The 13,728-nt window shown below is 40.1% G+C and overlaps 1 protein-coding gene across 1 annotated transcript in view; it reads right to left on the bottom strand.

The window, feature by feature from the left end:
- The window catches only part of LOC118425126 (smoothened homolog), a 14,826-nt gene extending 1,486 nt beyond the window's left edge, over positions 1-13,340 (bottom strand). The window contains exon 1 of the mRNA XM_035833945.1: positions 13,222-13,340. Coding sequence (XP_035689838.1) covers positions 13,222-13,340 — 119 coding nt within the window. The remainder of the gene's footprint in view (positions 1-13,221) is intronic.
- Positions 13,341-13,728: the final 388 nt, after the last annotated feature.

Raw genomic sequence — 13,728 nt, 5'->3', positions numbered from 1 at the left:
AAAAAACAAAAAAAACAAAAAAAAAGAGAGGTCACCCGGCGGCCTGCAGACGGCAGCGTCAGCTGCATGCTGCATGCGGACTCTAGATGATCCCCAGAGATATCCGTCTTATTGCGCGCTGCAATGTACTTTTAGTCGTGTATATTAGGCACTAGTACTTGTGTTGTATGGCGTTGCTGCCCCTACGGCCGGTGAGGTGAGGTACACTAAGTACTTTGTATTAGTTCCTGTGCAATAGCTATAGATTTTGAAGATACGTAGATTTTACAAATGTACTATTTGTTTAAAGATTAAAGCTTTAAAAAAACTCATGGATGTCGTTGGGGAGTGGCTCAGGATCTGGAAAGCCGATGGTACCACCCTCTATGCAGTACCTTGTATTTACTTCAGAAAATCGGCGACATATTTGTTTATGTGTAATATTGACAAGTCTTGTAAAAGGTATTCATTATGGCATTGTTCGTATTGGAAAGTCTCGAAAAAGGTTTAACGCTGTTATTTAGTACATACGTTTAGTTCAACCATAGGAATAAATCGAGGAGTTCTGCTTGGTCCATGCACATACGGCTATTGATAAAGTTGGTAGGAAGCCGACTGTCCGCAATCTTGTTTCCTTCAATGTGAATAGAAATGTCCTCTGGTCATGCCAGTCATGGTTGTCCCAATGGTTTGCCCAATGTTGTGATGACACTATCTTTGAAGACTGAAATAGTGACTTGTTTAGTCCTTACAAGCATGTACTACCCCCTTTTAAGTCGATATGGTATCAACATTCCCGTAAAAAAACCTTTAGTTTTACATTTGAAAAAAAAAGTAGTAAATCCTACAGTACGCAATGTACTCTGCGCCTCTCAGCCTGAGTGTGACTGAGCATTGAGTTTGCTTTAGCCATCGCTCAAGCAACATGGCTTTACTACTCCTTTGTAATCGGACCATATACTTGCTACCAATTTTGTGTTATTTTCGATTCCGTAATAAAGTCCACACTGCACTTCCTTCAAGTTGTATATCTTCGTCATAGCAATGAGCTGCAGCGGCATCTGGAATAAGATCCTTGTATATTGTGAATGAATCAATTTAGTCCAATCGAATATTTTGCAGATGGTAATATCATAGTATGGATTGAAATATAATCAGTTCAGCAATGTAAAAATGATACATACATATTCCCCCAAAGCAAAGCCCCCTCCGCCCTCTTCTTCAGTTCACTTTCTACTCGCCTATCTCGTACACGGCTTCTGCAGAAGCATGTAGAATACAAGATGTAACGTTACCAGTCAGTGGACTTACCAAACAATAGTGAAATAGTTGCTTGATTAGTGTGCCCTCTTTTAAGATAAACATTACAGTGTCATGGACTGTTAGCACAAGTTGCAATGAAAAATTATGCCTGCAATTTAGAATGAATGAATAAGAACAAGGAGAGGAAGATATGTAATAAAAATAAATGGTTGCACTTACTTGATACTCTTTCATTCTCTCTGCAGCTGGTAGTGGCCTTTGCCGTTGCATCCCCGGCATGTGTAAGCGGCCTTGCACTTTGCTGGTGGCCAGCTTTAGAAGGAAAAGTAGCAACATGTATATGAACTTAAAAAAATTTTAAAAGTTAGTAACCTGGTTACCTTAAATGACTTTCTACCATTTGAAAACTAGAATTGAACTCTTTGCATGCTCTAACTTGATGCAATACAGACGAAGAACAAACTAAATGTGTGCAATTACTTTTTCAGTTTCCTGCACTCCTTTTTCTTATGCCCACGTTTTTTGCAGAACCAGCAACTCCTGGAATGGAAGGGAAAAGAAGGCTATATACAAGATGGAAAATTACAAAATCAAATCTTGCATAATTCTATTGTGTTGAATAATTTTTTTTCAATTCTTTAATTTCATTCTTAGAAAACACAGCTTTAGATAAAAACTTTAAAGTTTGTTTTGTTTTATAATGTTCATTGCTCATTCTGGCGTCACGGTGACTGAAGGCATTCGCTATCGTCAAGTTCCTCATACCGTACGAGTCCTTCATGTCTTCTACGTGGCATTACCCGTAGAAAAATGTCATATTAAAATCCCGCTTCTAGTTTTTTTCACACTTCACAAGACATGCATTGTGTGACACTTTTACAAAGCCATGACAAATTTGACAGTATAGCATTGAAATTTCTTGGCATGAAAATAGAGTTACATTACAAGTCTGATAAATATAGGCATACACATAGGAATCACGTTCTTTTTCTCATTTAATCAAATCTTGATTACAGTGTCAAACACTGGTCACACTTCGCTTAATCAAACTCGTAGTTTGACATCACAGCACATGAACATCCCAAGTGTTGCCTACCGCTTCCTTTCTCTAGGCGCGCCATCAGTTCATCTCTTTCTTTCATTGTGCTGTATGAAATGCACAAACTAAAAATCAACAATGGTTTGCCATTCATAGGTTTCAGGTTCGTGCACATATGAAGGGAAAACGACAGGGGACGCTGCTGTGAAGGGGTTGTTGACCTGAGTTAAATGCGGCTTATTGTAGATCTCGTTCAATACTCCTTGTTAGTATTTGTGTTGTATACAGACAAGCACGGGATGTTAACGGACTTGGGACACAAGCAGTGCTCCGTTTTCAACCGAACGAATGTCTTCAAACTCGAGTACCTAATCTGGAAAATACAGAAAATATGTATCGACATAAGCAACATTTCATCTACCGGCTAACGCAAAAAACGTCGTGTTCTCTCAAAATTTTTTCTGTGCCGCACTCACCAGTGTTTTATTTATTTTTTGTTATGTCGAGATTTCTCTTTTCTGCTGCAGAATAGTCATATGTTGAGGGATGCTTAGCCATTCTACCTTCACGATGACCGAAGGCATTCCTTATTGTCAAATTCCTCATACCGTACTAGTCCTAAATATCTGCTACGTGGGCATTGCCCATAGAAAAATGTCATATTAAAAATCCCGCTTCTAGTTAGTGTTATTTTTTTCACACTTATTGACACGTATTGTGTGATTGTGTGGCACTTTCACAACGCCATGACAAAGTTGACAGACAGTATCACATGGAAATTTCTTGGCATGAAAATAGAGTAACATTATAAGTCTGATAAACATTGACATACAAATATAAATTATGTTCTTTTCCTCTTTCAATAAAATCTTGCTGAATTCCAGTGTCAAACACTGGCCATACTTCCCTTAACCAGACTAATGAATTTGGAAATCACAGCACACAGATACATATATAAGAAAACCCACAAGTGTTGCGTACCGCTTCACCTTCTCCAGGCGCGCCTTCATCTCTTCTTTATCTCTCATCGTGCTGGTCACTTCTGTTTACAGGTCCTCGACTTTTCTGTAATTAATTAGTCAACAAAATCTCATGTACACGTAATGATAAGGAATCCTTTGTTCAGACCTTGTCGATCGCTTTGTGCAGATTAAGAAACACACATTTCACCACATTCCTATGTTCATAAAGCAGGGGTTCAGTCCTTGACTGGAATGCCAGTTCGGGCGTAGCGCTGTCCTATTAATAAATGAACAGAAGAAGCAATTCTGTTTTTGATTAGTAATAAATGACTAATGAACATAAGAAGTCACACCATGTTATGTTGGTGACTGGCATTTGCATTTGTACTTTGCCGTAGTAGGCATGTGACCGACTCAGATTCATCGCTTCAATGTCCCTCACTAAGTAGTTTGGTGGTACAACCTGGGGATCACAGTGGAAAATGGGCAGGGGGCATTAAATTTGTAAGTGAACTGAAGAAGTAATCCTCGTTTGTTTTTGATTAGTATTAAAATATTATTTTCAGTAGTATCAGCTGCAGTGTTTTGACATAAAAGCCAAGATAATTCGGACACGTTCGCTCTGCTTTACTCTGCTCTTCATGTAGATCTCGTGGGTAGTTAACACTCCTGTAGGCTGGCACTGCATTTATAAGTACGCTTTTTAACAAAGGTTACCTTGCGCACACGGTTCAACAACAGATTTCTCATCCTTACCTGTTCCAACATCTTTTTCACAAGCTCTATCCACCCCCTTTTTGTAGCAGCATTGGGACATCTGCATTAGCTTCCTTCTTCACTAAGTTTCCTCCCTGCTGTTAAGTGAGTTTCAGAGGGAAATCATTTATCCGGATCAGCGACTTGAGCTTCCATATACTCATAGAAGGTCTTGATAGCAGGAAAGCATCAATATAAACCTTCACCCGATCAGTTCAGTTTTTACGAAGAATCTGACCGATTTGGGTCTGACATTTTGGAACCCATTTTTGACTGCTCCTGTACTGCATTCTGTATTCTCCTAGTTTTAAAAAAAGAACCATCAACTGCCATTGCTGTATAACAGTCTTAGAGGTTGCGGTCCAAATAATATTATGAACTTAAATTCCATTACTTTTTTTAAAAATTATAATAGAATACAGTAGTTACATTAGACTTGAGTACAGTAGTTGCACAATACATCATTTTCATATGTAGCATCTACACTGGCAACGTCTTGTTGGTGACGTTGGTCAGCATCTTGTTCGTGACGTATTTCGACATCCTAGTGAAGCATGTTTTGTAACAACTCCCACTCCTTTTGCTCTCGTCTCTGCACCATTCATTCTACTGGTAGAATCATTGACTACTGTAGCGTCGCCTTATACCACTGCCCTTGCATCTCCTACTGCTCACTCAAATATACTATCTCACGCAGTCCTTCAGATTTGGCACTAAGATCGGTCGGGGGTTGAAATAAGGGGGTAGAGGACAGTCTTGCTCTCACGAGTTCCACTGCAACACATCCCATGAAAGTACTCGCTGCTTGCAGATCTGTCTGCAGAAGTTGCGGGGAAGCATTCTTAGTGAGGTTAAGGAAAGAAGGAAAAGAGCTTTTAGAGACATTGGTGGACAGTAGCAAGACTGGTATACGTAACGAGGGGAAGAAAAGATCAGGGCCTTAAAGTACTAGGAAAATAAATTTTATTATTTACAGTAGGTTATAAATTTGTACCAAAAAGTACACACAACATTGTATATTATATATGATAAGGGGACGAGAAACGTGGAATGGCTAGCATCACATGTATTAAGTTAGAGTACCAGTCTACTTTTACACGCTGTTGCGGTCTCATTTGACTAATGTCTTCATAATGTCACGATCCTTCCCGGTCCCTATGACCCGGTGCACGTGATCCGAGCCTCCCGCATGCCTTACCATCTCATCAAGTGTCGCAGGGTGAGTGGAAACAAAAAGTTTTGTGTTTCAAGCCTGGGGAAGTACAACACCATTGATGTGGTAGATTCGATTGAGGAGTTTGTGTGTCGGTGACCAGGTGACCACTTCATGGCACATACCTCTCCTGTGGAGTTAAATCTATTTAGTTTAACTAAGCATCTGTCCCATGTACTAATACTACGGTACCAATCATCAGTCCATAAAGGATCCCTCGGTGGCACTTGGTGTCATCTAATTATAAGCGTACAAGTTCCACGACAGCTGTTGATTGTTGAGTTCAGTTTTCTTGTCCGGAAGGGGCCATTCCAGCCAGGAGACCAAAACATGCTACGCACACTTGGTGTCGAGGCATCCAAACGCGAATTTCTTAATGTTGTGAACGTACTCCGCAGAATCTGACGCATGTTGATACATGATGTTGGGCGACAGATGAGGTATACTACTAGGCATGAGTCGACCTGATGTGACCGATTGGCATCAATAGGGACAGAACACGTCCCATTGTTGTATGCGAAACAGACAGGAGACTGATAACTTTCTTGGAACTGGGCTTGGTGACGTTTGTCTCGAGATTCTGGCGGAGTAACATTGCCAATTTCTCATACAAGCGCTGTTCCACGGCAACTGTTGAGTCGTGGTCTCGGCTCCATGGTTGACGTTGCGTTCAAACATGGGCTTTACTCTGGCGACTGAGTGGCTTTTGGTGTGGCGAGTTTCTCTTGTGGTTGTCTCTTGAATATGATCATGACATACAAAAGGCGTATTTCTGTTCTGCATGGTGCATTTGAATTTTAGTTTCGTAATTGACAAGCGACAACACTTCTGATCTTTGCTGTCACGTCCTTCCCAATTCCATCTCTATAGAAAGATTAAACGTTCCATAGCTAATACCCAAATCAAATCACAAAAGTTCTTAATACACAGCTATGAATTTTATTACGAGGCAACGTTACAGTATCTTACTATTTTTATTTATTTTTTAATTATTATCCATATTATATTATATTTATATATACTATCACGTAGAGCATGCGTCTTTGCTTCATTTGAATTCGTTGATAAATAGCTAATCTGTCAATCCAGAAAGTTCCACAGGCGTGGAGTCGTCCGAAACCTCCATTCTCTCCGTGGTCGTCGTCGTCTCCTGGTTTGGCGCTGCCATTTTCAAAGAGTGAAGTGGGTCACAAATGATCGCGGTACATGGGAGAATGAAAATAACTCATGACATACAAGTATGATCATAACAAATACCAGTAGGAAATTTGAATGTATTTAATTAATTTACCTTTACATAAAAAACTTTTGGTCTTTTCTATCTTGGTGATCTCAACCTTGTTGGGGGCTTTGGGACTCCATCAATGTAGACATACTCCTGTAGTCTTCTTATCAAATGTTCCTTGCTGTCTGTGACTGGAATGCTGGTTTCTAACTTTTCTCAAGATCTTGACTACCTTCTGTACATCAGTATTATTAAAAAAACAAGTCGGTGATGAATCTTTACCTGCCAGCATGTTCGGTGGTCTTGCCTCTATCAGTCCCCGCATAGTGGCCCTGCCCAGGGTTTCTAACATTAAGTCTCTCTTGTTGAAGAAATAACCAGATGACGTATCCGTGTATTCTCTTTGTATGTCGCTTCCTCAAATTAACGCCATTCATAAGGTAAACAATCGTACTAGCTCCTCTCTGGTTCAAGTCTGTAATGAAATGTCTAATAGAAAGTTACAATTTCTCGCAATGAACAGCTAGCAACGCCCAATCACATTTTGCTGCGTAACGAAAATATCGATATCAAAAATAAAAATTGTAAGAGACTGGCAGCAGCTTTACGTTATGGTGGTACTGCGTCTGACGGCAACAAACTGTTTCCCCCTATCTGCATACGTGGTGTTGATACAGTTTGGTACAATGGCTGTCGGTTTTGTATTGTTGAAGAAGTTCTGGTTATCAAACAAACTCAGACAAAGTTTGAAGTAAAAAGGAATATTTTCCTTTTGTCTCCTAAAGTTTATTTTGTTTCATAACTACCATCGATATCATCCAGTATGGTGGTACTGTGTCTGACGGCAACAAGCTGTTTGCTCCAATCTCTCTGTGTGTTGTTGATACGGTTTGGAAGGCTGGTGGTGAGGTCCAGTTCCTTCCTCCATGTCGTCACGCAGCACCGATTCGGAAGTTTGCTGGTCACCGCTGGTGAAGCAGATCATTGGTTTATCAGACAATGATTTTTACTTTACTTCATCCGTCCGCTTGTATCGTTGGGGGTGTCGCGTGGATGATGAGAAGGCGTTCCAGACTTGTGGACAGTCAGTCTCTGGGTGCCATTTTCACGCCGTCGATCTATCCTCTAGTGTTATAAGGCTGCTGATCGATCAAAATTACTAAGTCCGAGGCCGACGATGTAGAATTTTAGTGTCGTGTTATAGCTGTCGCTAACAGTTCTTCCTGTAAAAGAAATGACATAGACGATGTTCATGTCACCAACAATAGTTTTGCAATAATTAGTTGCCTGATTAGTTAGCAAATGTTACGCAGAAAAGTTATACATGCAATTTTGTATGAATAATAAAAAAACGAGTAACATAAAAATTAAATGAGAAGGGTTGCACTTAGACTTACTTGTATTTGGAATGGCAGTCTCTGACCAGGTGGTCCGTTCCCTGACACCCAAAGCATCGCCTGTAAAAGCAAAGAATAAGAAACATCAGAGAAAGCGAGGAAGCTTTTGTGAGCCGTTGTGAAATGTCTATTCTAATTAAAATTGACAATGAAAGCAAAGCAAATCATATTTCAATGACTTTAGTCTTAAAAATGATTGTATTTATTGTTATAACATTGTCAGTTCTGACAAACACCAACTTACTTCATTTCCTTACTATTCTTCTTTGCCCTGTTTGAAAATTTTAGCTGCATGTAGTTACAGTGGCGCTAACAGTTGACATATAAACACAATCATAGTATGGATGTGCGATGAAAAGTCCAATTGATGTCTTAGGTGTACTAGATATGCCTGGGATCTTAGAATCTAACATAATATGATACAATGAATACTTACGGATATGGGTTCTCTTGTAGCCAGTCCGTTTCTGCCATGACATTTGTAAAGAAATATCTCTCTCTATATATATTTATCGTTAATGGCATGCTTATATGCGGCCAAAGGCTCTCCGGTTGGCCGCTCGGATCCCATCATTTTCAACGTAAATAGTGGTTCCTGTGTCCAATGGATGTCTTAAACTCCCAATACCTAATCGAGAATATTCATCTACCGTCTAACGCAAAAACGTTGTGTTTTCCTGTGCCCACACTCATCAGCCTGTGTTTTTTTGCTATGTCCAGATTTCTTTTTTATGCTACAGAATAGTCATGTGTTGATCCGTCACACTGCCAACGGTATCCATTTGTTGGTCGCCTTTTTTCGCGCCTTTTTGCTTTGGCGTGTAATATGATACTCCAGTGACCAAGTGTATAAGAATCCGTGCGTGTGCTGATCATCTGTGTAAGTCCTTTAATTTGTGCCTGGTAAATAGTCACTTGTTGAAGGATGATTATCCATTCTGCCGTCACAGTGGCTGAAGGCATTCATTATCGTCATGCTCCTCATAGAAGTCCTTCGTGTCTTCTACGAGGGCCATGCCATAGAATTTTTGCACTATCAATCCATGCTAAAGTCCACTTTTCATGTAACATTTGGAAATCAGAATAACAGGAATATGAACAAAACTAAAACATGCATGTCGGTGCCTGTACTGTCTACGAATGTTGATACGTAAAAAGGCTATACCAACACAATAGGGTACTCACTAAAATGCATTGTATTACTAATGAACGTTTTCTGCTTACAACATGCATTTTAAGTAACTGTTGCTTCTTTGGACTTCCACGTGAAGAAAATTCCAATGTGTACTTCAGTACTGCGAGAAACTGCAAGGTTTTTTCTCATGATTGGGGGCCAGCATGACACAGTATCAGAAAGGCACTGGGCCGCTGGTGCTTCTTTAAACATGTAGTTATTATAGAAGTAGGTTTTCAGGACAATCCAATGTGTTCGATGGAAAGAGGATCAAATGACATTTTCTGTGGAATCGTTAAGTTTGATAATAAGTTATTTTTGGTAAAAAAAATCATTACAAGCAAATGGTCGCGCGAAAACTGCTTTGTAGTTTTCCTAAACGCATGTATTGGAAGGCGCCATTCCAGCCTGGTGACCACTTCAGGGCACACATCTCTTCTCCGTATCTGGCCCATGCCATGTACTTATATTATGGTACCCGTCATCAGTCAATCAATGATCCTTCGCTGGCACTTGCTGATGTAAATATAAGCGTTGTTCCACGATAGTTGTTGACTGTTGAATCCAATTCTCTTGTCCATAAGGGGCCATTCTAGCCAGGAGACCAAAACATGCTACGCACTAGTACTTCTCCTTTTAAATTTCATCGAAGGCATCTAATTATAAGCGCTGTTTCACAGCTATTGACTGTTGAGTTTAGGTCTCTTGTCCGGAAGGGGACATTCCAGCTTGGAGACCACAACATGGCACACACCTCTCCTTCTGGAGTTTCATCTATTTATTTTAAGCAAGCAATTAGCCCATGTGATAATCTTACAGTAACAGTCAACAGTCAAGAAATGACTGACACTTAGTGTCATCTGATTATAAGCGTTGTTCACGGCAGCTATAGAGTGTTAAGTCCAGGTTTCATGTCCGAAAGGGGTCATTCCAGCTTGGAGACCACAACACACCTTTCCTGTAGAGTTTTATCTATTCATTTTAAGGCCACACCAATTTAATTTCTTGGTTCACGGATTTTTTCATAAAAAATATGGAGCGAGAGGGCGAAATAAAAATTAAAAAAAAAAAATTGTAAAATGCTTGGGGTAAAGGTAACGGCTAATCCAAAACATAAAGAAAAAAAGTTTTCAGCTTGAAAAAAGTACAAAACACTATTATTGTACAGTAACAGCACATGTTCCCAAACTTTAAGGAGCTTGTAATATAATTATAAAGGCTAATTTGCTACACCAGAAAGTTGGTGACTGGTTTCATTAATGGTGAAAATTTGCTGAGTGGTAATTTTTTTTTCCAAAAAATAGGAGGGAGCGAATCCGTGAACCAATAAATTAAATTGGTGTGGCCTAAGCAAGCACTTTCCTTATACGTGCTTAACCTCCTTTGGCTCATGTAATAGTTTTACGGTACCAATCATCATTCCATCAAGGATCCTTCGCTGACACTTGATGTCGAAGGCATCCAAGCGCTTATTTCTTATATTGTGAACGTACTCAGCAAAATCTAACGCATGTTGAGACATGAACAAGGACCTACCGAAGTAGCTGTGCCTTCAGCTCGGAGATTTGCTGTTCTCTAGTGACATTGTCTCTGGACTTATTAGTTAATAACGAGACCTGCCTGTCTTACGAAAAAATAACAGAGTTGAATCCCTCTCGTTTCACCTGTTGGTATCTCGGTGGGGCCGGGTTTGTGTGGGCTTCGGCCCCAGGAGGGAAAGTCGTGTTCACAGGAACTGGGCTTTCTTTCTTTTGTCTCGAGATCCCGGCGGAAATAATATGCCAAATTCCATCTAAGCGCTGTTTCACGGCAACTGTTTGGTCCTGGTCTTGGCTCCACGGTTCACGTTACTCTTTACTCTGGCGGCTGAGTGTTTTTTTGATGTTGCGAGTTTCTTTTGTGGATGTCTGTTGAATATGATTATGAAATACAAATGATTTACTTGGGTTCCGTACGCTTTTAACTGCATGGTGCATTTGAATTTTTGTTTCGTAATTGACAAACGTCACAGCTTGTGATCTTTGTTCCCACGTCGCAGGTGGCAGACGATATCAACGAAACGTCACCACTTCTCATCATAGCGCTTTTTTCATAGTACAAGCAAATGTAGTACCTCTTCATCCACTTAATGTAACCAAGCACCTGGTCCAAGTACTAATTTTACAGTCATCGAACATTTACACGCATTCCTAGGAAGGTGCCATTAAAGCCAGGAGAGCAAAACATGCTACACACTTCTGTGAAGTTTAATCTATTTATTGTAACCAAGAAGCTGCTCCATCATAATTTTACGGTCATCGAACACATACATGCATGTTTTGGACGGCGCCATTCCAGCCAGGAGACGAAAACATGCCTACACACTAGTACTTTGGAAATTTATCTATTTATTCTAAACAAAAGCCTGATCCATGTACTAATGTTGTAACCATGCAGCAAAGTACCTCTGTAGTAATGGTCAATAGTTAAAGTTGTGACTATCCTGCATGTTAATGGTAGGCCCCTTGTAGCTCTCATCGTTGACTTCTTTAAGCTACTCACTCAGGCACTCCGATACTCGACTATCCTAAATGTTACTGGCAGTCACCAGTGATAACAACATCTACAGACTGACTCGTGAGCGGGACAATAGCAAACAGTTGTCTGTGTTTAAGTACAACCATGCGGAGAATGTGTGGGAAGATGTTGGCATGTCCTCAGTAGCTAAGTCGATAAGACTGTGGAAAACGATTTGAATCGCTACGATGAGCACCTTGTTGAAGTTGATAGGACTTTATACTACCTTACTGAAAATAAGGAAGGCGTGGTGTCGATGAGAAAGTACAATCAGCACACAGACCAGTGGCAGGAGTGTTCACAGCTGCAATTTGACAATTCTACATACGACTTCAGTGCAGCATTGTCCTGCAGTTCACACCTCTATTTCCTCACAACCAAGGAAATGAGTTTCTACAAGACTCAGGAGGTCACGATCGCTGATCAAACAAATCATATCTAAGAATATCGTACCCAAATGCCAAGTATGCTGTGCAAACTGTGCATCATAACATGTATGGTTTGTAATCCTTGTCCGGAACATTGCGTGGCGTAGGGCCGTCCCAACAGGGTCAACGCTTCGGCAAGCTTGTCGAACATCTTCGCGCCTCACGCGTACATCCATCGCTCTGGAGAACATTACGACAAAAAGTGTATACTTGAATCATATTTCACTCTCTCTCAAGATCAAATACTCGCTTGATTGGTATAGCCACCCGTGCAGAATGGTGTCTTTGATATCCTCTGCCACCGTAACAATTCTATACGCTACCCTCTTGTCATGGATATCAATCATTAACACGACATCCTACAACTTTAAAATAAAAAAAAGACTTGTTTCACTTATATCAAGTGAACCCTTTACGTGCTTCCTGGAGGAATATCAATCATCAATATACAACTTTACAATAAAAAAGACATTTTCCACTTGTTATGTGAAAAGTACAGCAAGTGGGCCCTGTACGTTCATGGAGGAGTATAAATCATGTACATGATTGGCTGCCCTTGCTATCAATCATTAATGCAACTTTAGATTTAAAAAAAGGCTTACCAATATGGAAATTACGAGCCAAAGATTGATATATAAAATTATGATTGCGTTTATTGAAAAAATCAGGCTCTGGTGTCTTAGGTGCCAATTTATATAGTGATATGGCACCATGATATTGCACCACACCACACGTTAACACTACGAATAGGGTACAAGACAGCTTAGTAAGCGTCCTTGTTTTTTTCTGCTTCAAGCTTGTTGCCTAGTTTCCCTTTGTCACCTTCGTCATCGAGCTGTAGTGTAAGACTGAAATGAGGACGATCCTGTTATTCCTGTAGAACTCGTGGATTGACCATTGAACCCTGTGTAGACCATTTTCCTTTGTGTTTCTTGTATGCAGTATTTGCACAAGCCAAATCCTTGTTCTGCTTGAAGCTACTGTGAATTTCCTGGAACAAAAGAAAATTTTTGAATACGATTTAAGAATACAAATGCAATGATTCGGGATAATAGTCGGATCTATTTCAGTTCTAAGGCTTTTTAGATAATAACAAAGTCAATTACTTGAAGTTGAATGAAACTGGTCCATGAAAATGTAAACTTTTGTAAGTATTTTACTATCATGTAGAGCTTACGTCTTTGCTTCATTGATAATACCTACCTGAGTTGTTAATAATAAATACCTACTCTGCTACAGGACCCACGAGCGTGGACTCGTCCTCAACTTCAACTTCCATTCTCTCTGTGGTCTCCTCTGCTTGGAGAGGGAGAGTACTAGTAATCTCCGAGGAGTTTGGCGCTGCCATTTTCGAGGAGGGAAATTTGTCGCAAAGGATCGCGGTACATGTGACAATGAAATTAATTAATGACATACAAGTCTAATCATAACAAACACGTGGCATTGATATATGTAAATAATCGCAATTGGGAAATTGGAATGTATTTATTCATTTAACTTGCATAATAAAACGGCATCAACGCTTGGTCTTTTCTGTAGGGAGCTTTGGGACTCCATCAATACAGACATACTCCTGTAGTCTTCTTATCAAATGTTTTTTGTTGTTGTTGTTGCCTGTGACTGGAATGCTGGTTTCTAGCCAGGCCCACGTCTATCCTGGTGATCTCAACCCAGTTGGGAGCTTTGGGACTCCATCAATGTAGACATACTCCTGTATTCTTCTTATCAAATGTTCT

Source organism: Branchiostoma floridae, chromosome 10, assembly GCF_000003815.2.
Source record: "Branchiostoma floridae strain S238N-H82 chromosome 10, Bfl_VNyyK, whole genome shotgun sequence".
NCBI lineage: Eukaryota > Metazoa > Chordata > Leptocardii > Amphioxiformes > Branchiostomatidae > Branchiostoma > Branchiostoma floridae.
This window is presented reverse-complemented; position numbering and strand designations above follow the sequence as displayed.